The sequence below is a fragment of the Botrytis cinerea genome, chromosome 13 (genome assembly GCF_000143535.2).
Source record: "Botrytis cinerea B05.10 chromosome 13, complete sequence".
In the NCBI taxonomy this organism is placed as follows: Eukaryota; Fungi; Ascomycota; class Leotiomycetes; order Helotiales; family Sclerotiniaceae; genus Botrytis; species Botrytis cinerea.
In genome coordinates this window covers 1,214,430-1,240,352 of record NC_037322.1, presented here as the reverse complement: position 1 = coordinate 1,240,352, position 25,923 = coordinate 1,214,430, and the positions used below count along the sequence as shown (strand labels likewise).

At 43.0% G+C, this 25,923-nt stretch overlaps 9 protein-coding genes across 9 annotated transcripts; 4 read left to right on the top strand and 5 right to left on the bottom strand.

The window, feature by feature from the left end:
* Positions 1 to 1,507: 1,507 nt before the first annotated feature.
* On the top strand, positions 1,508 to 2,320 carry BCIN_13g03580 (hypothetical protein). Its single transcript, XM_024696798.1, has 2 exons — positions 1,508 to 2,027; positions 2,087 to 2,320. Exons 1-2 carry the CDS (start codon positions 1,779 to 1,781, stop codon positions 2,123 to 2,125), a joined length of 288 nt encoding a protein of 95 aa, XP_024552611.1. The 5' UTR covers positions 1,508 to 1,778; the 3' UTR covers positions 2,126 to 2,320.
* Positions 2,321 to 2,889: 569 nt separating this feature from the next.
* BCIN_13g03570 (hypothetical protein) lies at positions 2,890 to 4,658 on the bottom strand. The gene is made up of 2 exons (XM_024696797.1): positions 3,408 to 4,658; positions 2,890 to 3,355 (listed from the first exon to the last, which is right to left on the bottom strand). The coding sequence occupies exons 1-2, from the start codon at positions 4,444 to 4,446 to the stop codon at positions 3,189 to 3,191; spliced, it is 1,206 nt and encodes a 401-aa protein (XP_024552610.1). The 5' UTR covers positions 4,447 to 4,658; the 3' UTR covers positions 2,890 to 3,188.
* Positions 4,659 to 5,109: 451 nt separating this feature from the next.
* On the bottom strand, positions 5,110 to 6,290 carry BCIN_13g03560 (hypothetical protein). The gene has a single exon (XM_001556269.2). The coding sequence runs from the start codon at positions 6,066 to 6,068 to the stop codon at positions 5,538 to 5,540; it is 531 nt and encodes a 176-aa protein (XP_001556319.1). The 5' UTR covers positions 6,069 to 6,290; the 3' UTR covers positions 5,110 to 5,537.
* A 5,247-nt stretch (positions 6,291 to 11,537) lies between these two features.
* Positions 11,538 to 12,597, bottom strand: BCIN_13g03550 (hypothetical protein). Its single transcript, XM_001556267.2, has 2 exons — positions 12,124 to 12,597; positions 11,538 to 12,073 (listed from the first exon to the last, which is right to left on the bottom strand). Exons 1-2 carry the CDS (start codon positions 12,514 to 12,516, stop codon positions 11,618 to 11,620), a joined length of 849 nt encoding a protein of 282 aa, XP_001556317.1. The 5' UTR covers positions 12,517 to 12,597; the 3' UTR covers positions 11,538 to 11,617.
* Positions 12,598 to 13,702: 1,105 nt separating this feature from the next.
* On the bottom strand, positions 13,703 to 14,540 carry BCIN_13g03540 (hypothetical protein). The gene is made up of 4 exons (XM_001556266.2): positions 14,264 to 14,540; positions 14,126 to 14,208; positions 13,983 to 14,049; positions 13,703 to 13,916 (listed from the first exon to the last, which is right to left on the bottom strand). The coding sequence occupies exons 1-4, from the start codon at positions 14,286 to 14,288 to the stop codon at positions 13,855 to 13,857; spliced, it is 237 nt and encodes a 78-aa protein (XP_001556316.1). The 5' UTR covers positions 14,289 to 14,540; the 3' UTR covers positions 13,703 to 13,854.
* Positions 14,541 to 16,089: 1,549 nt separating this feature from the next.
* Positions 16,090 to 17,087, top strand: BCIN_13g03530 (hypothetical protein). Its single transcript, XM_001556265.2, has 2 exons — positions 16,090 to 16,514; positions 16,598 to 17,087. The coding sequence occupies exons 1-2, from the start codon at positions 16,295 to 16,297 to the stop codon at positions 16,873 to 16,875; spliced, it is 498 nt and encodes a 165-aa protein (XP_001556315.1). The 5' UTR covers positions 16,090 to 16,294; the 3' UTR covers positions 16,876 to 17,087.
* A 286-nt stretch (positions 17,088 to 17,373) lies between these two features.
* Positions 17,374 to 21,353, bottom strand: BCIN_13g03520 (hypothetical protein). Its single transcript, XM_001556264.2, has one exon. The coding sequence runs from the start codon at positions 21,127 to 21,129 to the stop codon at positions 17,728 to 17,730; it is 3,402 nt and encodes a 1,133-aa protein (XP_001556314.2). The 5' UTR covers positions 21,130 to 21,353; the 3' UTR covers positions 17,374 to 17,727.
* Positions 21,354 to 21,625: 272 nt separating this feature from the next.
* BCIN_13g03510 (hypothetical protein) lies at positions 21,626 to 23,334 on the top strand. The gene is made up of 3 exons (XM_024696796.1): positions 21,626 to 22,238; positions 22,290 to 22,620; positions 22,675 to 23,334. The coding sequence occupies exons 1-3, from the start codon at positions 22,082 to 22,084 to the stop codon at positions 23,129 to 23,131; spliced, it is 945 nt and encodes a 314-aa protein (XP_024552609.1). The 5' UTR covers positions 21,626 to 22,081; the 3' UTR covers positions 23,132 to 23,334.
* A 632-nt stretch (positions 23,335 to 23,966) lies between these two features.
* Positions 23,967 to 25,446, top strand: Bcbcd1. Its single transcript, XM_001556262.2, has one exon. It carries the CDS (start codon positions 24,178 to 24,180, stop codon positions 25,327 to 25,329), a length of 1,152 nt encoding a protein of 383 aa, XP_001556312.1. The 5' UTR covers positions 23,967 to 24,177; the 3' UTR covers positions 25,330 to 25,446.
* The last annotated feature ends 477 nt before the right edge of the window (positions 25,447 to 25,923 follow it).

Sequence of the window (25,923 nt, the reverse complement as noted above, 5' to 3'; positions counted from 1 at the left end):
AATTGACAAAGTCCAATATGTGAATTAGAGAAATCGGGCTCTCGAATTCTCTGTCTAGGCTTATATATGTTATGGTATTCATGGCCTCGGACATTCATATTCAATATCATCATCGCCTCCTGGGATGCAACACAGCAGGATTCTGAGGAGAAGACCCAACAGTAACCAGCGATGGATTTCTCATACTGGTATTTCCGGTACATGCAGCAACCTTCAAATACTGATCACTACTGATCAGATAGCTAGTTTTGAAAAGATCGCCCCTTTGCACGGTAGCTACTTGACGGTATCTTTCTTTCTCGTTAGCTCCTGTATATATAACACAAGCTGTGCGGTCAGCCGCTCTACTCCAACTCTTGTATGCGGTGGAGTTGACTCCCACGATATCGGGATTCTGCAAGGGCGTCGTTTTCCGGGATCTTTTGGAAGTGCGATGGAAATGGACGGTATTGTTGTAGCTGGATTGGATGCGTAGACGAACGGAGCGAAGGATGGATCCAAGATGAGGGCTTGCGGAGATGTCTTCATTCTCAGAGTGCGGTCTAAATCCTGTATCTGGTGGGAAGTGACTGACAGGAGGAATAGACTACTGTTCTGTTACGCCAGCTTTTGAGTTTCTTCAAAGTTCCCGTGCGATGAAAGGGTGGGTGGTGATGATAGGAATTCTCAAAAGGAGCAAAGAAGTTCTTGTCTAGGTATGCTTTTTTCTATATTAGTATTTCATCTACTGTATTTTGTATGGTTATGCGATAATTTATAATATCATCTGTTGTATTGCTGTTATAGAAGGAAAAGTGAGAAGATCGCAAGGAGTTCCACCTTCATATCTGCATTCACAAGCACAAGGGCTCCAGATAACATGTTCGATGCGCGCCCTAGATACATTAAGGATTAACTGTTTTCATGTGTTGTATTAGCATCAGATAATAGGCTTCTGGTGTTTGAGGAGCGGTTCTTATGGGAAGAGGAAAGCGTCCTGTTCTCTCTCTGCAACGGATACGGAGAGAGGGAAAAGAAGAACCGACTTCACATAGATTCTCAGTATTCATCCGAACTTCACAATCTCACTATCAATCCTACGTTCAAGATTAGATGCGCTTAAATTGGCGCGAGGAAATTTTCATCGGTAGGTAAAGTGAATATAATCTGTTTTCCCACTTCCTTTCACGACTTTGAACTTTCTTCTCGACAACCTCTTTTGTTCTTTTCCTTTCAACCACAACTTCCACTCTCCGGTTTTGACATCCTCAAGTCCTGTTTGATCTATGATCTCTGAAGAAAAATAAGCTCAACGTCTTCAGAGATCATAGATTGAGCGGGACTTGAGGGATAAACTCCACGCAACAGACACTTTTTTCCAATCGCTGTCCTTCCAATCTCTTTTGTTTACCAATAAACCATTCGATCTACGATATTTGAGGACAAAACGTATCCAAGTCTTTCAATATTTCGAGCATCCGGTTTACTCGGTGGGTAGCCTCCACGCGACAATCGTCCATCGTCTATCGGCTGGGGAATGGGAATTTCTCGCACTCTTTTTCTCTTCCTAGCTGTCGATCTTCCTTTATTTCGATGTCTTCAGATTCAATCAGAGATGTATGCAGACATAAAAGCGCAATATATGTCTTGATACATCTCTGCAGATTCTGTTTACGTCAAAAGTAAAGTCTTCGCCATAACGTCGTTTTCACCTCTACCGCCTTTCCACGTTCAATCAACCGACATAAAGTCTACCGTCAACAACCTACGATGCAGCACCATTCGAGAAAAGGAATCCAATGCGTCACATTGCGCGATTCAACAGACCTCCGAGGATGAAAATAGTCCAGACTGCGGATTCTAGCCGTTACTGTAAAGGTCAACAGAATGTCCAGAAGTTACATTTGATTGAGATTATTCAACGCATTGAAGTTAGTACCGAGCATCTCAGTTTCAAATCAACACCTTTTACCACATTCGACACCAGCATATCGCTCTGGATATCAATTTTTCCCCTGGGAGATAGCATAGCAAATACGCTAGCGACGGTATGTAGCTTCAACGCTGCTTTCATTATCGATGTCGTTCATGCTAACTGATTTTGTAGATTTCCCCCCAAAAAAGAGATGGTCCAGAAAGTGCTTGAACCGCTTCAGATAGCCATTTCCTCTTTCCAAGGACAAACCGGATTCACACATATCAGTTGCATTACATAGTAGATTCAACTGCCGAAAATAACCTTTCAGTTGTTCTCATGCTATGAAGTCAACTGTCGAATTTCTACGCAGGCAAAGCAAAGCATTTCAAAAAAGGAGAATGACTCCTATCGATCGGGACGCCAACAAGATTTCGGATATCCGCAGATCAAAGTCTAGGAAAATTCCATCAACCAATAAAATCGCACCTTTCACTTCGCTGCGAATGCTCCGCGGAATTTCCTCCAATCTTCGAGCGCGAGTCTACATCAGTTAGGCATTTCCGTTTGGGAGCACGATGATGTCAGTGGGCGATCTTGCCAACGCAGTGCTCGCGTCGATCGGGCCTCTCAACTATCAAACGTCAAGCATTCCATCGTACTTGCCACGATCCTCCGGAGCTTTCCAGCTAATGGGCCATATCCCTTTCCATGTTCCGATTCAAACGTTGACGACATGAACTTCTCCTTCAGTTCCCACTCGATAATGTATAGCCTTTAGCAGACGTGCCCTTTCGGCTTCATGTTGGCTTTCGTTGTCTCTTCTCTTTTTGAACTTCTTTTCTGTCACCCAAACTTCGTAGCTAGTCTCTGTGATTCACCAGGTAACCGAATTATATGGACGAACCTAACCTTTTTCAGGACGATCATGTTTCGGGCTGGCAATGATTCCCCTAAACTCTTGTGGCACAGGGCAAATATACTGATGCGTGAATTGTTAGTTAGGAATCGAAGATTTTCATCAAGAAAGCAATCTCCGTTGAACATTATGAGTGAACACTAATACTGATGATCATGTACTGTGCTAGTGACAGTGATTGAGTCGTCCTTCGCTGGCTTGCCGTTGTGGTAAAATTTCCACAAGTACTTTCTCCAAAGCGTCCCAAACAGTCTGCCCATACACTTGATATTGCATTTCCCTCATGCCATCACACTTCAGGCTCAATGCTTACCCAACGATCCTCTGATCCATCACCCATCAATTCCAGGCCTACAAAGTCCAATTCCAGTTCACTCAATCATAAATTCCATCTCCTTCCAAGAATCTTGCCACTCGCCCAAAAAACTCATGCGGCTTATCAGCTTTCGAGAATATCGGAAAATCATGAACTTCATCTTTTCCAACCACCGCTTCTACCTTTACACCTGCTTGACGTAGATGATGAACGAATTTTCTTATGCCTTTATATCATCAATACTCAGTCATCACTTGTACAATCGAACATATACATACCTGAGCAAAAAACTTCCGCATCCCCCCAAACAACCATACACCTACAAAGCCCCTCAAATTCATACCCCTCCGGCATCACCCCCCTCGCCGGACTCAAAAGCGCCCCCCTCAAATCCGGCCTGTTTTCACAGTACTGATATCCCACCATTGCAAACATTTCATTGTTCATAAAATCCAACTCTATCAAGCTTCCCTCCTCTTCCTCTCCCACTCCCTTCCCATCAAACCTCGACGCCAAGTCCACAAACGGGGAAATCAACACCGCATTTTCCGGCATCGGAAAATTATACCTATTTAGATACAACAAAAACGTAACCACAATTCCCGCACCTCCCGAATCTCCCATAACCGAGATATTCTCCTCACGATATCCCATCTCGAGGAGAAAGTGAAATGCCGACAGTGCATCTTGTAGCGCTGCTGGAAACGCCGTTTTGGCAGTGACACATTTACGGAAATTGACGCCGAAGATTGGGATATTGGTTTCCGGCATCACACGCCAAGGGATGGAAGAAGTAAGCGGATGACCTTGGACCATTCCGCCGCCGACGAAATACATCATGATCTTCCTTTGTGATACTGGGTGAGAAGAGTCGCCGACGGGAGAAGAAAGATTTCTTGTCCACTGCCAGAAACATGGACAGCTTTCTGGCTTGGTGGTCGGATGTGTTGCATCGCCCTTAAGCCAGAGTTCATTTACTGGCGGTATGACCTCTAATTGTACATTTTGATTATCGGTGAGTTTGGGGACGGAGCAGCGGGCGGGAAATGAGAGGACATCGTTAAGGGGTTGGGTGCCAGGATTCAGAGACCAGGCTATGTGAGATCCGACGAGGAGAGAAGCACGGTATGCGAAGGACCAATGCGAACGGCCATAATACGAAAGAGAGAAAAGAGCAGAAAGAAATACCAGGGGTATCTGAAGCGCAACGAATACAAACGAATAGAGAAGCCGGGCTACGCGGTAGCAGTGTTGAGTAAACCGAGACGTGCGTTGCCAAGCGCGGATATGAGGGTTTGTGGGGTACGGCACGCGCATACTAAAATAGAAATCTGAGTACCTCGACAGTGAACACTTTTTCTGCGGAGAGGGAGGGAGCGCGGATCCCCCAAAAATCGATAACGTGCATGAATAGGCAAGAAATGCATCGACGGAGGGAAAATGGGTGGTGCGAACAATCGCTAGTTTTTCCGTGTGCTTGAAACAACGAGGGCTGGGGGATCGTCCCGTTTTCATTGGGCCTCGAGTTCGTCCTATCAGGTGCGAGATTCGGATGGAACTACCGTCAACTACCGGCACGCATGAGGCTAGGCAGGGACGGGTAAGGCATTTTGCTGAAAATAGTTAGGGACTCCTGCGGGAGGGAAAATATTGAAAGTCACCTGGTGTTTTGGGGGGTTTTTGGGTTCCTCTGTACGCGTTGACGATTGAGATCGGTGAGTTTATCATTGACTTTTTGGATTGGAGATGCTGGGAAATGAGGAGATTGGGTGGCACCATGTGATCGTCATGGGCTTTAGGGAGATTGGAGAATATTGGACTCGGTTTGGATTTTGGGGAAATGCTTCAAGTCTCCTGCGTGCATGAATCATGATATTCCGTATCCAATGTGGAAAACGGTAGGCGACATGTGTGCATAGTACAACATCGGATCAAATATGGACAGCGATATCATCATGAGTATTTAAAATATGTATTGATTGATCTGATCTATCTTGCAATTTCTCCGTGATATTTTTGTTGTCAAAGCAACAGTCTATCTATATCTACTTGTCTTGTCTCGACTTATCGCGCGTCGTGCTCGGTTCTCCCTCCACAAAATCTTGTCTCGGGACCTCTTCTCCATAAATGGCTGTGCGTTGGCTATTTGCCTAACCTATTCCCTTCACCCCCCCTACTGCAACACAGCGTCTGCCTCCTCTTTGGAGCATCGACATGCATGTGGATTCTTCATTGTGCCTTCACAAAAATGATCTCTTCTCCATCTGACAAAGTCTATCTTGCCAGTGATTCGTTCCATCAAATAACCTCATGTCGTATCGACTATCTTCAATCATAGTGTAACTTCGTAATGTAACTTCGTGATGTAAACCATTCCAAATCTTATTTCCCAGCGTATCCCATTTCACTCAAGTGGTCGCATAAGGTATAGACCCATCGTCCTTTCCCCGGCTCCAAGCCCTCAATCTGCCTTTAATCTTGGATCCCAATGGTTGTGTGTCTTTGATTGATCCCTCATCCGATTCATTCGTGGTCTCAATGATACTGCATCTGCTTCTTCCCAATGACTCTGAGCTCGCAAAAGGATTACTCATATCCAGACTCGCTCTCACTCCGCTGAATATCTTATTACTCGTAGACATAGCAGCAGAAGAATCATGACTCATTCGTTTCGAAGAATTCGTGAAAAAGGATAGCGAGGATGTAGAGTTGTGAGAAGAATGTGAGGAGTTAGAGTTGGAAGAACTGCTCGAAGAAGTTCGTGATTTGGATCGGCGAGGTGGTGATTTGTGGGAGGACTCGTAGGAATCCATTTCGAGGAGGATGAGTTGTAGTTGTGAATCCGTTTGGGCGAGATTGGGGGCTGTGGAGGTGAGGGGAGGCCCTTCGATGAATTTGGAGGGGCGGAGTGTGGCTTTTGGGCTGGGTGAGGTAGACATTGTCTAATGATTGTTGGTTATAATGCTTTAGTTGTATTCGAATGTTGAGTTTCAATATCGGTGTTTAGGTAATATTCCTGTAGAATCTATAATTTGTTCTGCATATATAGAGTATATCAAGAGTTGTAAAGTAATATCAATACGGAGACTGACCCATACACAACCTTGAAAAGAATATATATAAAGACTCAAGATAGTATATGAGTAAAACAGCGGATATCCAACAAATATAGAAAAGCAATCAAAGAGATCATCCACACCCTGAGGGGAGACCTACACTTTTAATAACTGGAACATACATACTGACTCAAATCCATCCGTTCCATGTGCGTCGTAACTCCGGCTTCCTTGAGTAAAGTCAAAGAGGAAAAAAGAAATCTTGCGCCCACCAAGCCGCGTTTGAACAAGGGTTTCTCTTCACATAATTCTGTCATAGTGGAGCAGCTAAAAGCCTAAATTGTCACCCCTCACAGACCCTGCATATAGGTATCACTACCTAAAGTACTAAAACTCCTAAAAAGTAATTTGTAACCTCACTGATCACTGGTGTAATCATTTTTTGCCCCATGCCACCTCATCTGATACGAATACTTGTGTGCATTTTGGTGGATGATCTGCCAAGTATTTCAAGACAGTTTATGTCTATGGATGGGGTTTTTGACGGTTTTAATAAATCAGAGGAAGGCTATTGGATAGAGAGGGCGATGATTATTTGTTCATCAATATTAAACTGGGATTTTGGTATCGTAGGATTCAATAATTTGTAAGTGTTAGAGGATCTCGTGGAGATAAGGCTGGTAAAGAAAGATAGATTGGCGAAAAATGAAGGGGCAACTCCATTCAATCCATTCCCGTTGTTTTTCATTTCCACAATTTCTTGCTTGTAATTTTTCCTACATCACATCACATCACACTACATGAGTCCCCTCTCAATTTCTTTTAATTTTCTTTTACTCTTTTACTCTTGTAGCATTCTGCGTATACACTCATAAAACGAAAGTCATGCGCATAACGCATTTTATTCATTGTCTAGGCATTTACAAACTTTGATTTCGGGGTCCGTCCTACCCTTTGAGCCCACCTGAGCACGTACGAGAAGTACCTAAAAACAAACCTATAACTCGTGCTAACCGATAAAATCCCGCTGTGCCCGTGTTGCTCACGTTACAACTTACGAATACATAGAACTGCGGAATTTACGGCTTCATTGGCGGTGGCTTGTACTTGTGATACTCAAATTAAGAATTTATTTGATGCGTACAAAGAGGTAAAGTCTCTCGCGTATATTCGCAATCAATAACAAATCCTTTCTCAGTCTAAAATGGAATTGGAATTTTGGCTGTATTGGATCTGAATCGACGTCATAAACCGTTGGATCCCTTCTTCTTGCTCGGGAAACGAATCCAGGATAGGGCGGTATCCGAGGGTGGTGATCTGGACTCAAGGGCGTGTGGTCTGGAAGGATTGCAAGCTCATTGCTTGTTATCTGAGCGAGGTGTTCATGGCGGTCAATTGTTTGCATTCAGGATCATGGAGGTAGGATCTGGGGAAAAGAGTCAAAAGAAAAGTGTGATGATGCTCGATTCGATTTGTTATTCTTTTACCCTGTGTATAATTTGGAATGATATAGTCAATACTCCAAGTTTGACAGCTGGCCATTCTGTGGAGTTTCTAGCTTCCTGCCTCTCCTCTTTCTACAAACAAACTTATCGTCTGATGACGCTGCTATTCTGAATCTACAGAGTATTCCATATCCTTTCGTAGGATTAAATGTCTAATCCTTATATCCTAAATCCTTTCTTCCCTATCACCTCCAAAACGGCAAGGAGCATCCGGCCTAGAACCTCCACAGAAGCATTTGATTATGTATTTTATGATTCCATACATAATAAGCTCGGAGTCCCGGAGTGCTCGGTCAACCTTGGGGTGATCTCAAGGTCCAGGCCAGGTCTGCAAAGGATCAAGAGAATTACCATACCGTTTCGACTCTCCCATCATCGATCCTTTGGAATACCATACAGTAAACAACCATGGAAAAAAAATTTCATCGAAAATTCTCCTCTTGATTTTGTAATTCTTTCAATTGTGCAGCAAAAAATCGGACGTTCTCGGGAAGATAAATTTCCGAAGCTGTGAGAGTGCAAAGACATTGCCACAGGCAGCGGGATGAAAGGCGGCCGTTTAAGACCGACCTACAACGGCCTCGGACATCCGTACTCGTGCTATTTTTGTAACAGTAACATTGAATTTGGCGACCTAGATACTTCTATATCGAATGTAGCACCATGATCCGACAATAATTTTAATCTAGCATTTTTGCTCCCGTGGTGCGGTAGTGGGTGATTTGAATTGAGTTGAGTTGAGCCCTCTCCAGTGGAATGATCATGACTAGGTACCTAATCAATGAAATTATACTTTCTCATAAAAATTTGTCGTGTATGAATCGTATTTTTGATCGATTAGAGTCAATTGTCAATGGTCATGAGTGATATACATTCAAACCATACTTATGATTTTGTGGCAGAAAAGATACTGACTGTCGTCTGGGGAAGAGAGAGGGGCAGGAAAACTAGCTAGTGTTTAGAATAGAAGAAATACCCAAATACCTACCTAGGTATGATTGCGAAACATACTGAAGAGAAGTTAATTGACTACCTACATGCATAGATCAGCCGGGCTCTTGAAGCGCTGATTTCAGATTGACTGTAAGGCGATTGGGCGATGATAGATGGAATTGAGTTTCTTACAATGCTAGAAGCTATTATCATAACTAAACCAACATGTTTCATCTTGACTATGATACCCTAATCACACAACAGTACATATCGTATATATCAGCAGCCAGTATCAGCGTGCATGTCATGCATGTATCAGCCTCAACATTAATTAATGTTAAACCCACATCTAACGCCTGAACGCCTCAACCAACCATTCACTCCAAACCCAACCACGCAGTTTCATATCCCCAGACTCTCCAAGCCAGTAAACTTCAATCTCAAACAAGTAACCAAATTCCCGGCCAATACTCAACATAACACGAACAACCAAGCGGCTTTAGCTCACTTGGGAGAGCGCCAGACTGAAGTCAACTTCAGAACCTAATAGATTATCTGTTTATCTGGAGGCACTGTGTTCGATCCACAGAAGCCGCATTCTGCGATCTCGAGACCACTCGAGGTATTTACCTTTTGCAATCAATTGCATTTTTAATTTACCAGTCCCTTTTCACATCACTTTTGTGTAATTTTTCCAAATGGAAAAAATACGGAAATTTTGTAGTGGGGTTAACGGGCACAAGCGAAGTAAAGCTAGCGGACACAGTGGAGTGATAATATTTTCACCCCGCTTTCTCTCGAGTATTGTGAATTAAAAATGAAAGTTTGGTGGGGTCATTAATAAGATTGAGTTTAGGATCTAGAGAAGAGGATGCTTTTTGATTTGTTCACGATGTCTGAATATCCAGAAATTTACGGGACATTGTTAAAATTGTATCATGTCATTGGTCAAATAGACCCTTCCATTACTCAGTCATTTTGCGCACCCAAAAGAAAAATTGGCAATGTTCAAGGTCGATTTCAAAGCCTACCGCTATTCTAGAACAAAATCTCTTTTTTTCATTCGTGTGCAATTTTGATTTGGGTGGGGAAAGACCACAAAAGTCCTCAATCTCCCCCATCAACATCCCCTCCAAAAATCGATCAAAAATCAACCAAAAATGCAAAAGGAATGATTTCTAGCAACGGATTCAAACCGATGATACTCAGGGTAACTCCCTACGTAGGGCTCGAACCTACAGCCTCAAGATGAACTTTAAGATATAAATATATCTAATAGAAGTCTTGCGCGCTACCATTGCGCCAGCAGGGAAATCTTATGATATTGTATGGTAGGGAATCCCAATTTACTAATTTATTACACATGACAGCTGTTGCTCTCATTGAAATGGGATAGCATCATCGATATTTGCATCTATATCGATTCTAGATGGGTAAATTGCTTATTTATTCAAATGTTTTACTACGACTCATTTGTGTTTTTACTCTAGCTAATTTCCTTTTGTCAAAATAGATCGTCTCTCGACAAATTTCTCACGAGTCCATCTCCCATTTCCAAAGCAATCCTACTGGAACGAATGTTAATATGATATAGAAATTTACTACGGGTTTTAATATAGTTCGGAGATGGACCATCAAGTGGGAGATTTCAAATAAGCGAGCTTAGATATACTGCGTGGGCATCTTTGGTATTGCTACTTGTAAGTGATGTATCTGTCTATCTGTCTGTCTGTCTGTCTACTTTTTTTTGTTTATAGATTCACCGTAATGCGAATTTAGATATTGAGACTATATAAAGAGAAACATGGTGTCTTGGTATTGCGGAATGATAGGTAAATTTGAGGGCACTAGATACTGATCTGTACGATAGCGACGAAAATATACTGATAATAGCAACCCATCTCCATTGCAGATTGGCTATTAATCTGAAGTCAGATATACCTAAAGTTTTGAGAATTTCTCGTGAATTCGAAGTCATCACCGCAGAAGAGTATTTCCTATCAATCTAGTTCTTAGTTGTATAGTGCTCAATATAGATTAGGTTAATCTGCCCCTCACAATATTTAACCCAAGTTCCGTGAAACTCAGAGGCGTTTGTTGTCAAGTCTAACACTGTTTTCTCACTCCCAAGGGGACTTCTCCCATTTCCAAGATCAAGATCACTTATGCTGTTCCTTTATAGCTGGTGAGGTAAACGTTGTTGACATTCTATTTCATTCACCAATTTAAGTAATATATCAACAACTTTATATAGATTTGTTTCTCAAAGATTACCTCCGAAGTTAGGATAAGAATCCGTATCGTCAGACTGCAATGAGGAAGTGAAAGATATTTCATTTCCTGAATTTTCCATTCTCAATTATGACATTCGAACCTTATGTAGCACTGAGTCCAAATTGCAATTAAAGTTGTCTTCAGATGTTAGATATTACATTTCAGAAGCTACTTCAGACCTATCGAGTACGTTAAAGAAACCTAGAAAGTTTCTATGCAAACTTCTTTGAAATCATGTGGTAGAGCTACTTCAATGTTCTATCGAGAGATTGGAGCTATGCCTGAATTTTGTGTCAAAAAACTAGATTCTTTTCGTGGAGAAGAAAGGGGAGGGGTGATTTCTGTTGTTGATCCTTTAGGTATGATTATTGGAGAGAACGAATGAGCTTCAGGGGAATCTGATGATCCAAATAAAAAAGTGGAAGCTCTACAATGATGTGGTGCAAAAGTCGAGAGAATAATGCTTGGGATCTCCTATAAATTCACAAGTAGCTTCAGGAAACGCAGGTTCATATATTGAATTAGTCGTTCATATAGTTTTTGAACAAGTTCTTTCTGATCGAGCCATCAGAATACAATCTACTACTTAATAATCGATCATGATTCCAAATGGTAGTTTAGTAAATATAGCAAGCTCGAATGAGCAAAACTAACCTGGAAAAAGTTACCACTTTGTAAATTCCATCTACCTGCACCTACTCAACTACATAAAAATGCTTCTCAATCCGCCATGTAAGCCGCCGTATCTCCTATCAATGAATCTCTCTTCCTCTGTACCGATCTAATCAACTTCGCCGCCGGATTTGGACAATTCCCAAGCACACAAACATTATTTCCACAACATGTATCCCAAGCACACACATAAGCATTTGGACAATCCCCATCATCGTAACAATCTTTAGCTTCAGCACATCCGACGTTTTCGCCACAGAAACCTAGGCCTGTGATAGTATTGAAACAGAAACAAGTGGAATCGACAACGCATGGTTTGATGCCTTCCTCGCATTTGTTGGGAGTACAGGGAATTGTGTTGCAGGTGCCGTGCTCACAATAGCCTGTATCACAGACGTAGCCGCAGGAACCGCAATTGAGGGCATCTTTCATGAGGGCTTTACCGGTGGGGCAGACTGGGGGAAGTCCGGTGGTAACAGTGGAAGTGGTGAAGGTTGTGTATGTCTAGGGTTTTGTTAGTAGATTCTTTTCAAAGATATGGAGAATACACATACAGATCCAGTCTTGGTGATAGTATCAGGTAAAATTCCCCAACACGAACATGCACTCGAGTAGCGAGCTTCGTTTGAGCAAGCACTAGCATATGGTGGAAGTGAAAATGTAGTTGTTGGCATCGCTCTCTTTCCCACGGTAAATACTTCGGTAATTGTTGTCAAGATTTTAGATGTAACAGTAATATTGATAATATCTACTGTGCAAGAGTTCTCCATGTACTCGATGCAATCATTATACGCTATAGCTTGTTGAAAAGGTCCACGAAAGTCACCACTAACTGCACGATAACAATTATCTGCATTGCAACCCGAAGTTTCTGGAGTGGTGATGTTGGAAACATCTGCAATACAGATTCCTGCAATAAGAAGAAGTAGTTTGAAAGAACTATGCATCGTGAAGTTTAGTGATAAATTCTGAATGGCAAAGATATCTAAAAAGAAGGAACCACTACACTTCTATGGAGGTGTTGGACCTTTATAATAAAAACCATGAGCCGCATCAAAAATTTAGACCCTGATTGTACGGATGTATCCCATATCAACGCCTCTCCCATATCTATCACAAATTTCAGCGTGGCAATCGTTCCTTCGGATGCCTGACCATGCGATTACTACGATGAAAAACATGGTATATGATGTACGAAATGAGGGGATATTCAGGAACGACAATAGGGAAAGGCCGAGTATAACGTCTTGGTCCTTGTTTATGCTGTGAAAAATGCAGTGTTCAAATATTCGCTCAGCTTTTGAATATCTTGGATATTTACATATAATGGCACTAACCACTTGCATGATCGGAGATTTGCACGAACACGTTGTCGACCCTATCAAATTCTTGTAGAAAGTGATTATGATATACTTCTTATCATATCGTATCCTTAAATAATTCTCGTTGTTTGCTTCATTTATATGAAGGAGTGGGGTAAGCTACACAAAACTCGTTGATATGCAGCCGTTTTTCCTGAACCGCACCCACCAGTTCAGAGTAGAGCACAGTGTCAATATCGCAAGCAACACGTTGAAGGCAAATCAGGACCAGTGGACAGCTGGACATGAAAACTCTAGGAGAAATACTTGAACGACTCAACTTAGGTAACAAACGAGAACATGTAATGCAGGATCCCGCAAAAGCCTGCCTCGGTCGGTTGCAGGAAAAACATGCAAATTTCATAGAATCACTCAGCAGATATCCCTACAAATGAAATCTGTAGTGCTGGTATCCTTCTCGGGTTTGTACTAGCTAAAAGTAGTCACCGAGGATATAATGTTTGTGTATCTGGGTAAGGAGTGTAACGTCCTCAGATATAGACCAGACCATTTTAAGCAAAGATTTAACAGCCGCGGAGTACAACATGCATTACATAATTTTAGATATCTATCAACATCATTCGAACATTTGGTATGGTACGATATGAACTTCAGTTTGTTCTCTGCCACTAGAATATAGCAGCAGTTCTTAAAATGATAATCTCTACCACCGACCAGAGAAGACTGAATAGGATGTAATACCGCATAACACATAAGCAACTCACGATATCACCATTCAGTTGTTTGCAAGGACACGAGGAAGAATATAATATGGAATTATATTATTGTTGCTAACTCAATACTTCGCAATTATCATAATTCATCATCAACCTAGAACTAATAGGACATCCAAAATTATTTCGTTGTACACAGTCGACGTTCCCATCACTGAAAGTCCACACATCACTGAACCTTTGAGACCACCTAAGAAGCTTGTCCTCCCTTCTTGCCAGCCTCGACTGGATCAACCTTTCCATGTGCAAATTCTGGAATGATTCGTTAGCATCAAATGTAGTGTGAACAAGGAGAAGCGTGCTGGAGTGAAGACATACCGCCTTTGCCACTACCACTGCTCTCAGTGCTTCCGTCGCTGGTAGATCCACCCTTGGTTCCAGCTTCCTGTGATGAGGGAAAACTGATTAGCAAGTTGAAACATATAACAAATTGCTGAATAGGCAATAACAGTGGTTCTTACAACTGGGTCGACTTGGCCGTAAGCAAACTCGCCGGTTCCAACTCTCTTGTCTGGAGTACCGTCCTCCTTAAGACCTCCGTGCTCTAAAAAAAACATTAGCAGCGTTCAAGTCATACGGTGGGGTGGAGGGTAACTTACCAGTTGGCTTGTATGTTCCGCTCATTTTGAGATTGGTTGATGATTTATATGGTATGTTGTTGAAGTTGTTTGAATGTTTGGAAGATGTGGATTGCTTGTTGATAGATTGAAAGAGTTTAGAAGGGAAACATCTAGGTATATATAGCCATTTCAACCTGATGTCTGCTTGGTTCTCTCACCCCGGAGCATAACTCCCGCTCAGGATCGAGAGGAGGGGTAAGTGAATGATGCTAAACTTGATTGAATAGGCAAAAAATTGAAGTAGTGTCCTGTTTTCGATAGATAAAGCAATGGCGTTGCGCACTTTGCTATATCACTTAACGCAATGATCCTGATATCATTTTATCATGATGTCAATGGATCGTTTCAAACCCTGTACCTGAAGCTTGTGCGAGTGATGATTGGAGAAATCTAGCCACCCCCCTGGTTGCCAATACCGGATTCTCAAAAAGCCATCAAGAAGCAAATCGTGAAGTTTTCATAAGGGAAACCAGCCTGGTGACCAAATTGATATTTAGATATCCTGACGTGGCAACCTGGCAAAACTAGACAAGATCAACAAAACAAAAACAAGATCATGAAAACAAACGGCACAGCACGAACACGAACACGATGGTGACGTGCATGATAATATGGGGACTCCACGCTATCATGTGATCATCGCGATTTTGAATGACTTTGCCAAGAGAACACTTTAACAGACGTCAGAAGAATACGAACTGAACCAATATTAATTGGTTTAATGAGAGTTCTTGATTCTGTATGTATATGGATCTCTTTGCATGAGTAAGTTATGAGCTATGTTGTCTCATAGAACGCATGTCAATGGGCCAGACCATCTGAGCTCGAGAAGAGACGGAGTAAACCATCCTGCCGGCTACACTTTACTTCTTGATCGCTACTGTCCTGATATGACTCTGGCTATGAGGACATAAGAAGAGCTACTGCATAAGTACATATGTGCATAATGTTCAAAGCCCACGATGCCAATCAACCAGCAGGTATCATTGCATCAGCACCCTCACATCGATCTGCTAGCTCTCATTCCCCATCTTGGTTTGCGTTGTGCACATTGGTCTGGAGCCTTTTTTTACAGAGTTCTCTTTTCTCCTTCCTTCCTTCTTCCTTCCTTCCATTTTATTTCTTTACTAGGGGGAGAGAAGGGGAAGTGTTCCGGCCTCCTTCCTCTCCTCTCCCCATCTTCAAAATACCCCAAATCATATGATATAATCATACATCAACACCAGTAAAATATACAACTCTGTATACACCTAGTACGGAGGTAAAATGCCCTCATGATATAAAAAAAATCATAAGAGGCTCAACACAAATATTTCTCGCAGGTTCTTAAACATGAACTCTCAAGTGAGACTGCAGTAAAGTTCCATCAATATTGCCCGCAGATTTCCTTTCCGTTATCCCATTCACGTCTTTCACCACTTGAAACAGTTCGAGATGTGCTTGTTGAAGAAAGGAGAATGAATGAATTAATGAAACAATCTGGATGAAGTGAATAAGATAAAACGAACATTGGCAGGTATGGAAAGGCAGACTCAAATCTTCTGGTGGATTCATGTAGCATGAAAACTATCAACATCTCATCTCTTATAATACATGATGTTGCTGTGGCAGAGCAATGATATTTGCACTCACTCATCGTCAATTTTATACTACACTTTGTAGTAAAGACATAAAATTTACCTCCAACTTCAAAGCCTATATCAATCAAGGACCTTGTTAGTTTGATCTATCGAATAGTTTTGTTGTCTACTGCATTGGACACAAAACCAATACAACACCTGATGCCTATCAGGCCAATACACTCAGATTTTGTAAATACCCAAAGTAACCGACAAACAACATCACCATATCAACCAAATTCACTCCTTCGTACCAATTTCCAATTTCCAATTCCCACAACCTTCCCGCCCAGTCCCAAAATAAAAGACTCTCAAAACCATGAAACCTCTATCATGGCTCGACATCTTCCGAAGTAAAAGAATGCTCTCAACAACCACCTCCACTCCCACAATGTCTTTCCCATCCGCCCCCGCATCCGCATTCTCACCCTCCAAGAAACCAAACAAGAAATCACCCCAAAACAAACAAAAACTGCGCGCAAGTAAACTGCCCCGTAGTTACAATAGTCAGTACGAACTCCCCGGCAAAGAAACCCCTGGTCTCGATTTCGAGATTTTCGAAGATCCCCGCTGCGCCATCTGTGATGGAGATCTTCCTCCTGTCGAAGGCCGTAAGTATTTCCTTTCCTTTCTTTTCCTTTCCCTCTTTTTTCCCATCCTCCCCTCTTCCCTTCATACTGATACCCCAACCCAGCACCAACCTACCTCCTCCCCCAACTCTGCGCATCCTGCCACCTACAAGTCACACAACTCAAACACGAGCGCGAGAAGCTCCAGCGTCAGAAACAACTCGACGAGTTGCGCGAGGCGCTCGAAGCGGTTTCTGCACAGGCGGAGCTGCAACGGGTCTTGTCGGCTGGGAATCGGAGGTTGAGGGGCGAGATTGAGGAGATTGAGAGGGACATTGGGGTGTTAGGGGAGGAGGTGAGTGGGGAGGTGAGGGAGGGAGAGGTGAGGGACAGAGAAGGTTAAGCTGATAGAGAGCGACTTTTAATGAAGCGGTATGATGGTGAGTCAGTGGGTTTATACTCATGCTTACAGCGCATTGTCATGCCCAACTACCGCTCCCATAGATCTACAAGAAGAATGCGCCACGGCCAAATACCACAGCGGTACTTTGCGAAAGAACAAATTTTGCGGTTTTATGACACTCAGACTGGTGTTTGGTGTTTAGATTTTGGTCAGATCAGGTAGCCCATTAGTTATGTGGATGAACTGACGGGATACTTTTGCACTTCCTCTAACTTTTCTAATAAATGCTAATTTCTATTTTTTTGCTCCCTTACAATGATTTATATTCGCGTTGTTTAAGTTGTGATGAATAAATCGTTTACAAAATCACAAAGCATATGAACCAATATTCAAAGGATCATCGTCAAGTGTATTTGTTGTGTCCCATCATTCGGTGCAATCAATATTGACTCACTCACATACATTCACGTCACACAAATCCATGTTTCTATATATATTTGGTGAGATTTTATTGATTCTTCGTATACTATTGAATGTCTAACGCTTGCGTGTAAGGGTATTGTTCAATATCATTTCCCTGCAGTAATAAATCTATCAGTCAACCATCCATCGCCCTCTCGAACGTTCCTCTAATATGTACAAGTATTCTTCACTGCGTACCCCAGAACGGCCCCCAGTATCCATAATCCAAAACAAAAGAAAAGTTCCGAAAGGAAACACAAAGCTAAGAAACCAGGGTATCATTTCCTAAACTCGCTCTGCTCCGTTGTAAATGCAATATCCACCCATCAAATTCATCGAAAGGCGTTTCCAAAACTGGAAACACCTTTCGATACAATCATTCCTCCCCGTCTAATCCACGTCATCATTTACTGGCATTGGCGACCTAACTGTCAGTTCGGCTGATTCATCACTCCCAGTATCCTTGTCCTTCGTTGGCGAAGATACTGAAATTTCTGGGCTCGAACTTAACGCCGCAGCCCTCTCAGCCCTCTCAGCTTTGCGTGCTGCATTCCTCGCCTCTCGTTGTTTAACTAAATCCTTTTCCGCCTCGATAGCCCTTGCTCTCCTAATCTCAATCTCATCTCTCTTAACTACTTTGCGCAATCCCTCCGAAGCATGGATTAATCCATCGATACTGATCGCATGATTTGTCATTTGATGATTGATGTACGTGTAAACATTTGCAGGCGACGAGCATTGAAGTAATTGTTGTTCATTGAGTTTCAATAGAGCGAGTGCCACCTGGAAGAGAAATGTGCTACCATCATTCATACATAGCACAACGTCCCATACTCTGAATAAGGCTTCGGCCGATAGACAATCAGTGAATACACTGAGGAACCATTGGAATGTGAGGGCTTCGAGTTCGATACAGAGGTCATCTAGATGTTGTGATAGTTTGGGAAGGATCTCGGAGACGTATTGTCGCAAAACTTGTTGATCTGCTCTGGAAGCAAGAAGGCTATGATCGTAGTATCCAGGTGGTAGGGTATGCTCAATGATGCTAGTCAAAACCCAGAAAGCATCCTCCGCAGTTGGCATGATAAGCAATAAACATGCAGTAATTAAATTCATCCCTTGACAATATCCAACTTCATGATTTCTTCTCGAGTACGCTAGGAGTACCTCGTTCAGCTTAGCGACTCCAGGTCCCTTTCGAAAGTAAATATTATCCGTCAATGTACGATTGATATCCATTTGGATTTGAGCAACAACTACCGGATCGTCATCTTCCTCACTACGAGCTATCAAATCATCATAGTAGCCTGGGATACGCATTGCAGAAGCCCCAGAGCACTCGGCCCAAATCTTGGCTCTGTATGCTACCGGAATACCACCAAGAACCAGATTCTTGAACTCATTCCACTTAGCACGGCCAACTTTTCCTTTATTGCCCAAACCAGAAACGCCAATCATTTCTCCATCTGCCAAGCTTGCTTCGGGCATAACTGGTATAGGTCGATGGGATCGTGGGTCTGTATTTGAGGCAAGAGCGGCAGCAGCTGCCTCTCCTTCACGTTTACGTTCAGCTCTAACTTTACGAAGGAAATCATTCCATCGTACTGTTTTGTCTCGTTGGAGGGAATCATGAACTTCGCCCAGTTGCTGTAGCAATAGCTTCACAGGTTCAGTATCTTCTGGTGTTGGATCTGGAGTAGAAGTTGTTGAGGGTGTAGGTTTGGAAATTGTGGCGGCATCTGATGCGATAGACAATGCAGGGGCTGATGTAGTCGCCAAAGGAACAAATCCTCTTTCTTCGGTTAATATTCCAGGGGATCTTGGCACCTCGCCTCCTTCCATGACTTCAAAGGCAGGCATACTACCCGATGGTGTATGGGCTAGCAATTCTGTTGGAAATGTGGCTATTTTGAGATAGTCTTGCCAGCGTTTGACTGGCTTATCTTCATCATCAACCTTGTCGTCAGTTGCTGTAGATCCAGGCGAACCAGGCCGAAAATCATCGATACCATCGCCTTCAGTCACCGCCGCAGAGATTGTGCTACTCCTCCCACCACTAAGCATCTCTACGCGACTACCTCTCTTTCCTTTTCGCATCCTCTCAGCGGCTTCCCTTTGCCTTTTCTTGCGTCGTTGATCATATATAAACCCGAATCGGTCAATTAGAAAATCTGGATTGTTATAGTTTCTATATTGCATCAAGGTTGGTGGTTGATCTTCTGGTGCTAGAATTGTATCCATCTCGACGGGGCCAAAATTCTCCCTACTTGTGGTACTAGAGCCCTGCGGACTAGATCCCATGGTATCCCACCTCTCCTGTGTAGCAACAGTCGTATTTTGTGTCAACGGGGTAGGATTGCGAATGGCTCTAGGGTTCATCTTTGGTGTCGCTCGAGCAGACGTTGTTGATTTGGCACTAGTTCTAGAAGGTGTACGACCTGATGGTTCGGTTTCGGCACTGTTAGATCTGCCACGGCCTGTTTTACCATCCGGATCACGAACGGTCGCTGTACCAGCAACAAGCTTTAGTGCCAAAGTTGCTAGACTGGATTGTTTCCTTTGCCGATTCCCAGCTAGTGAACCACTGCTTGGAGGTCGGCTCAAACTTTCCAGGGAGGATACAGCATCTGGTGGGTGGAAAATATCGTTTTGTAGGATTGTGCGTCGACCTGGGCCTCCACTACGCGCATGAACGCTTGCGCCGTTGGTGATGGCATCTCCGTTTATGCTGCTTGCTCGGCTGGTTGTACGACTTGTCTTACTTGTCCCACCCCAAATGTAATCCTTCCATCCTCTTGACGTTCCAGAATTTGCTTTGCCTGGCGAAGGTTCTTTGGCGCGTATTGTAGCATCATTTTCCAAACTATCCAATTCACCTACGACCACTGTTTCGCTCATAGCATCATTCATTAGATCCTCTAACGCCGATTCGCTTGGTGGAGCTGGAGCACCCGAGAGTTTTCGTTCGCCTTCGATGGCCCGCAGACGAGTTTCTAGATCTAGGTTCGATAGACCGCATTCTAAAATAATCTTCCTCAATGATCTCTCTCTTTCTTCCGCTTTGCGTCTGAGAGCAGCTATTTGCGCATCTCGTCGAGCTAAATCCTCTGCAATTTGCCTGACCAACTTGACAGCTCCATTCCTTGCTATCAACCTCTCGATATGTTCATCATTTGCATGATGCACTGACCCAGGTATGTGTGAGGAGCCTAATGGTGCATCGTCGAATAAAGCAGAACGACTGTGCAAAGAAGGAGAGGATGTAGTTAAGCTATCGACAATTGACGCTGCAGCAGAAGCTTTTTGATTCGCGATTCCATCGTTCGTGGGTAGTATGAAGTGGGATCGTTCTTGTGTTGGCGAATCACCCGAGAATGAGGGGAATGAAGTCAATGATTTATCCGATATCGACGATGCGGAACTCGATATTTGCGAAACCAATCTTCGAGACTTTCCGCGCACTGTCTGCGACCGTTGACTCCTCATCGAGGCGGCTGAGGCTGTCCTGGAAAGATGCCCGGTGATATCATTCTCCATCGCTACTGTATCTTGGTTGATATCAACAAATGAACCCTCCCATTTGTTCCAATTATATTCACTTTCCTCTTGATACCTCAGAAAAGAATTTGTAAAAGATTGAGAAGGAGAAGAGACATAAGAAGATTCTGTAAAGGCTGGAGTTTGGAATAAGAAAATTTGGCCTTGTAATGTATGGGAATTAGCAGATAATGTTGATTTACATTCGTAGTCGCTCCATGCCTTTTTTGTTAATAAAGGTCGAGACATCATCATCACTGGTAACTCGCGTATTTTGTAACACCGAGCACTATAAAAAAAATGGAAAAATTCAAGAATATGTAAAACAAGCAGAGGTCACATACATGTATGTATAAACCCAAATCGAGAGAGGAAAAAAGCCCCAAAAAGATACTCACATACAGATTCGAGGAGGTTTTGTCAATTGTTATACAGCCAGCGAGGACATCAAGTATAGCACAGGAACGATTCATGTTCTCTTAATATCGGAAGACGTAATTCTGCATTCTATGAGCCAATTTCTGAGTTAGAAATGGCGCATATGAATTCCTGTTGGGGTTATGCTTTCTTCTCTTCTCTGCTAATAAATACCACCATGTGCTACAGAGTATCACTCAATCCCACTCTTTCCTTTGGTGATCGCATATGCAGACGCTCAGATTGTGTAGACCCAGGTAGACGGCCATTTGAACGGCAGACCAGGCGGATCGAGGTGATTGGAGGATCAATTGAGTTGAGGATTTTCTGTATAGATCCTGGGTAGGCACGTAGGTAGGTGAGTAGGCACCTAGTTTGAAGAAGCGCTCGACGAAAAGATCAGAGCACAAAAGGAAACAACCCACATCAACCCAACTCAAACGAAGTCAAACGAAAATACCTTCAAAAGCGCAGCAACTCTGATTCCCTACTTACCGGTACTTGTTGGCACTTGCTTGCATAGAGCGGCGAGGGCCGAGGCAATTGGAGATCTTACCTTACCCCAGACTTTGTTCGGGAATACTTGCAGATTCCCCCGCCTTGCTATTTTACTCCCTACTCGAATGATCGAAACAATGTCTCGTCGTTTTACCTAGGTTTGACTTAAATCCTCTCTTTCTCTTTCTTCTTCTCGTGTCTTGATATTTGGTTTCCCTTCCTTTTGTTATTGCATTTTCAGCAAGCTGGAATTTGGTTGTATCTTGGCGAACATAATCATTTAAGACCCAACATGTCGGCATCCGCAAAGAGAAGACTCGCAGCACTTTCTGAGCAGCTGGTGAAACCTATTGAAGACCAGGGCACCTTTGAGAATATCCCAATTCTCAAGAAAATTGCACCAGATTCAACGGGCCCGAGAGTTAAAGGCAAGGTAGTTATTGTAACAGGTGATTATTTCCATTCCAGGCCATATTCTATAGTATTGACATAGCTTTCAGGAACCAATAGTCCTTTAGGAATTGGACGAGCATCAGCACATCAGTTTGCGCAGAATGGCGCAAGAGCTGTATACATATGCGATTACAACGATACGAATCTCGAAACCCATAAACGTGAACTTGCATCATTATACCCTGGTGTCGAAGTGCACACCCGGAAGTTTGACGCAGCGGATGAACAATCTGTGAAGGAAGTTATTGATCATGCAGTGAAGACATATGGAAGATTGGATATCTTCTTTGCAAACGCAGGAGTTGTAGGCACCAATAAAATATTCACGGATATTTCTGCAGATGAGTTTCTGTCTACTCTACGAACAAATGTTGTCAGGTAGGATATCTATAACTTTCCCAGAAAGAGGCCGAGTACTAATTTAAAAAACAGTGTAGCAATGGCAGCCAAATACTCAGCACCAGCCATGATGTTAACATCACCGGATAAGCAATACCCATCCGGTAGCATCATAGCCACAGCTTCCGTTGCTGGTCTACGCTCCAATGCGGGGTCCAGTGATTATTCCGCCTCGAAATCCAGTGTCGTTTCCCTCGCCCAAACAATATCTTATCAACTAGCAGGTACTGGTATTCGCGTCAATGCTATTTGCCCTGGCGTCATCGAAACAGGTATGACAGCACCTATGTATGAAGCTGCACGAGCTAGGGGGTCGGAAAAGAAGATTGGTCAGTTGAATCCGCTAGGAAGAGGTGCACATGCGGACGAGGTAGCCAGGGTGGCATTGTTCTTAGGAAGTGAGGAGAGTAGTTATGTGAATGGTCAAGCTTGGGCTGTGGATGGGGGACTTAGTGCTGGCCATCCTTTCGTTCCGGGGAAGTTGGGTTGAGTTACTTTGTGATGGTCCGAATTTCAAAGATGGCCTCAGTATTCCATGATTTGCCAGTTTGGTGTGCTTCTCACATAACCTCCAGGGTGGAGGAAGATTTAAAGCTCTAATAACATTTCATCTTGAATCTTGATGGTTTCTTATTTGCCTCTGGCGTCTATTGCTTACTTGTTCACTCCAAATATAATTTCTAGTATCGCACATTCTGTCACATACGACCATAGACTGAAGAGAATTGGGCATCCCGTCCGCTCTGCCATACACAAGCTTCAGATCGGTGGATTAGTAGTTGGGTGGGTGACCACCAGCGAATCCCCACTGTTGTATGTTACTTTTGCAATTTTCTACTTTTTGCATGCGTATCTCTTTTTTTTGGTGCTGGTGTGGAAGACGAGAGTCCAGGGAACCTTTGAAGGAATTGGGATGTGAGGTACGAGGAGGAGCGAGAATGGAAATGATTTTGGGGTCTACCTAGGTCTGCGGAGTGGTAATGACTGAAGCGGGATACTGGGAATCGTGTGGAGGAATGTTAGAGAAGGAAGAGGTACGTGGGCATCTCGGGCATTCATCGACAGAGCTACTCGCAGTATCGAATCTTTTGACTTTAATCATTGCAAGTAACTTGTAAACTTTGCAGCAAGTTAGAAACTCAACGACCGACAGCCAAGTGATTGAATCTGACTGATCTTATAAGTAACGAAGCTTGAGGGATTGAGAAGTTTGGAATGAAGTTACTGGGCAAGCTCACCGCGACAACAAGCAGTAGTCTAGGTATCTCTAGTGAGCCTCCTGCTGATAACATAGTTTGAGCAAGTTCCCAAATCTATTTGCAATTGGGACTAACTGGAATTCAGAGATTCAATCTGGCCAATCAGTGCATTGTTATGAGATTTCAGCCTTGTCTGGTTTTGGTGGATTCGATCTAGTCACAAATTATCCACACTAGCTGCAAGGCTACGATAACAATTTTGTTTTCCGATAACAAGATTTAACAAAACCATCTATCATCGCTACAACATTAATATCAACATATTTCTTCCTCAACAATGTCAGATCCTCTTTTATCATCATTATGTCGCATCTGTCATATCAATCCCACCAAGTATACATGTCCACGATGCTCCCAGCAAACATGTTCACTTCCCTGCTCCAAGCGTCACAAAGTCTGGTCAACATGCTCTGGTGTTCGCGATCCTACCGTGTACAAACCGAGGTCACAATTGGCAACTCCTTCGGGCATTGATCATGATTATAACTTCCTCCATTCAATTGAGCATCGAATTGAGAGATCGGAAAAGGAGATTGTGGAAGAGCGAGGACTTGTAAAGAGAATGGAACTCGAGTTGGCAAGACAAGGCCCTAAAGATGACAGGAGACGACCCAACAAAAGCAGAGGCAACCAGCGTGAAGACTTTCTCACAAAAATGCTTCAAAGTTCTGGAATAACGGTAGTCAAAGCGCCAAGCGGAATGTCTAGAAATTTGGAGAATACATCTACTTGGAGTAAATCGCAGAAGTGTATGAATTGGCAGATAGAATGGATTCGAGAGGCTGATGCAGGCGGAAGGATATTGCATAAATCGATAGACAAATGGTCAATTAACGACACCTACGCACTGCTCTTGGAAGAACAACGAAGGTTGAGCATGGCACCAGAGGAAAAGGCAGCTCTGAAGAAAAGGAAGGCAGACGAATCAAAAGAAAACAAGGCCAAGAGGATCAAGACAGATGAATGTTTGTTGGATATATCACCGCTATCTCTATTTCAGGACTCGATTGGTGCTTGGAATACAATTTTGGATCAGCCAATTTTATCAAACTGGCAAAATTCCACACGCCAAACTCAAGCGCCGCCGAAGCTTGATTCCAAGTATCGTTTCTACCTCCATCGACCTAAGACGCGATCATCATATCCTAAAGTATTGATACCTTTAGATCCATCACAGCCACTTTGTAAAGTCTTAGAGAATCGCACAGTTCTCGAGTTCCCTACTTTCTATGTCTTTGAGTCCGACAAACTTCCAGAAACCTTTATGCTTGAAAGAGCCTACATCGAAGCAACAGGAGACGGACCAGAGGTGGAAAGTGATGAGAGTGAGGAATCTGAAGACGAGACCAGTGACGTCTCTTCAGATGAGGATGAGAATGAAGAAGAAGATGAAGATAAGGAGATGGAGGATGGAGAGGTTGCATCATAAAACCTCACAGCCTGATGCGATTAAATTGTACAAAGATTTGTTGTTCATGATACCCACGCACTAATAATTAAAGACGTTCACTCGAATACCATGCCATTTGTTTCTTATATACCTACATATATTGACTATTTGTAGCTGCTACTTATTATCACAATCCACCTATCTAGACGAGCCAGATGTGGCCGACTTGCTCTTTGTGAATGGCTCTGAAACAACATATGCATTCATCTCATGAGCTCCTGTCTATTGCTCCCTGATTAGCCATTCAACAATTGCAGAAATCATATATAACTTGTGCAACGGCATCAGGAACGTAGGCATGCCGCCTCGACTCCATCTGATAGATCACCCCCAAACCCATACTGAGCTTTCCCTCGTCAGCGGAAAAAGCGACAGTCAGACTAAAATGCCCAAACACTTACATTCCCTTTTTTCCTGATCTCTGGTTTGAGAGCTCTGGACTCATGAAACTAAGACTGTCCAATAAAGACTATCCACTAAGAAGCATAGAATTTGGTATCAATTGGATTGAATTCATCAACGAGTTTTCATATCGTACTGTCATTCTACGATGAGGTCGTGTAAAGTGGTTTT

What these genes read in the sequence shown, in the direction of transcription:
- BCIN_13g03580 (XM_024696798.1), top strand. Translation starts at nt 1,779, where the DNA reads ATGCGTCACATTGCGCGATTCAACAGACCTCCGAGGATGAAAATAGTC. An exon ending in TAGCAAATACGCTAGCGACG is followed by an intron (nt 2,028 to 2,086) that starts GTATGTAGCTTC and finishes CTGATTTTGTAG; the next exon opens with ATTTCCCCCCAAAAAAGAGA.
- BCIN_13g03570 (XM_024696797.1), bottom strand. Translation starts at nt 4,446, where the DNA reads ATGCGCGTGCCGTACCCCACAAACCCTCATATCCGCGCTTGGCAACGC. An exon ending in TGCGGAAGTTTTTTGCTCAG is followed by an intron (nt 3,356 to 3,407) that starts GTATGTATATGT and finishes GATGATATAAAG; the next exon opens with GCATAAGAAAATTCGTTCAT.
- BCIN_13g03560 (XM_001556269.2), bottom strand. Translation starts at nt 6,068, where the DNA reads ATGTCTACCTCACCCAGCCCAAAAGCCACACTCCGCCCCTCCAAATTC.
- BCIN_13g03550 (XM_001556267.2), bottom strand. Translation starts at nt 12,516, where the DNA reads ATGCATAGTTCTTTCAAACTACTTCTTCTTATTGCAGGAATCTGTATT. An exon ending in CTATCACCAAGACTGGATCT is followed by an intron (nt 12,074 to 12,123) that starts GTATGTGTATTC and finishes ACAAAACCCTAG; the next exon opens with ACATACACAACCTTCACCAC.
- BCIN_13g03540 (XM_001556266.2), bottom strand. Translation starts at nt 14,288, where the DNA reads ATGAGCGGAACATACAAGCCAACTG. An exon ending in ACGGCCAAGTCGACCCAGTT is followed by an intron (nt 14,050 to 14,125) that starts GTAAGAACCACT and finishes CCCTCATCACAG; the next exon opens with GAAGCTGGAACCAAGGGTGG. An exon ending in CAGTGGTAGTGGCAAAGGCG is followed by an intron (nt 13,917 to 13,982) that starts GTATGTCTTCAC and finishes GAATCATTCCAG; the next exon opens with AATTTGCACATGGAAAGGTT.
- BCIN_13g03530 (XM_001556265.2), top strand. Translation starts at nt 16,295, where the DNA reads ATGTCTTTCCCATCCGCCCCCGCATCCGCATTCTCACCCTCCAAGAAA. An exon ending in TCTTCCTCCTGTCGAAGGCC is followed by an intron (nt 16,515 to 16,597) that starts GTAAGTATTTCC and finishes ACCCCAACCCAG; the next exon opens with CACCAACCTACCTCCTCCCC.
- BCIN_13g03520 (XM_001556264.2), bottom strand. Translation starts at nt 21,129, where the DNA reads ATGATGATGTCTCGACCTTTATTAACAAAAAAGGCATGGAGCGACTAC.
- BCIN_13g03510 (XM_024696796.1), top strand. Translation starts at nt 22,082, where the DNA reads ATGTCGGCATCCGCAAAGAGAAGACTCGCAGCACTTTCTGAGCAGCTG. An exon ending in CAAGGTAGTTATTGTAACAG is followed by an intron (nt 22,239 to 22,289) that starts GTGATTATTTCC and finishes CATAGCTTTCAG; the next exon opens with GAACCAATAGTCCTTTAGGA. An exon ending in CTACGAACAAATGTTGTCAG is followed by an intron (nt 22,621 to 22,674) that starts GTAGGATATCTA and finishes TTTAAAAAACAG; the next exon opens with TGTAGCAATGGCAGCCAAAT.
- Bcbcd1 (XM_001556262.2), top strand. Translation starts at nt 24,178, where the DNA reads ATGTCAGATCCTCTTTTATCATCATTATGTCGCATCTGTCATATCAAT.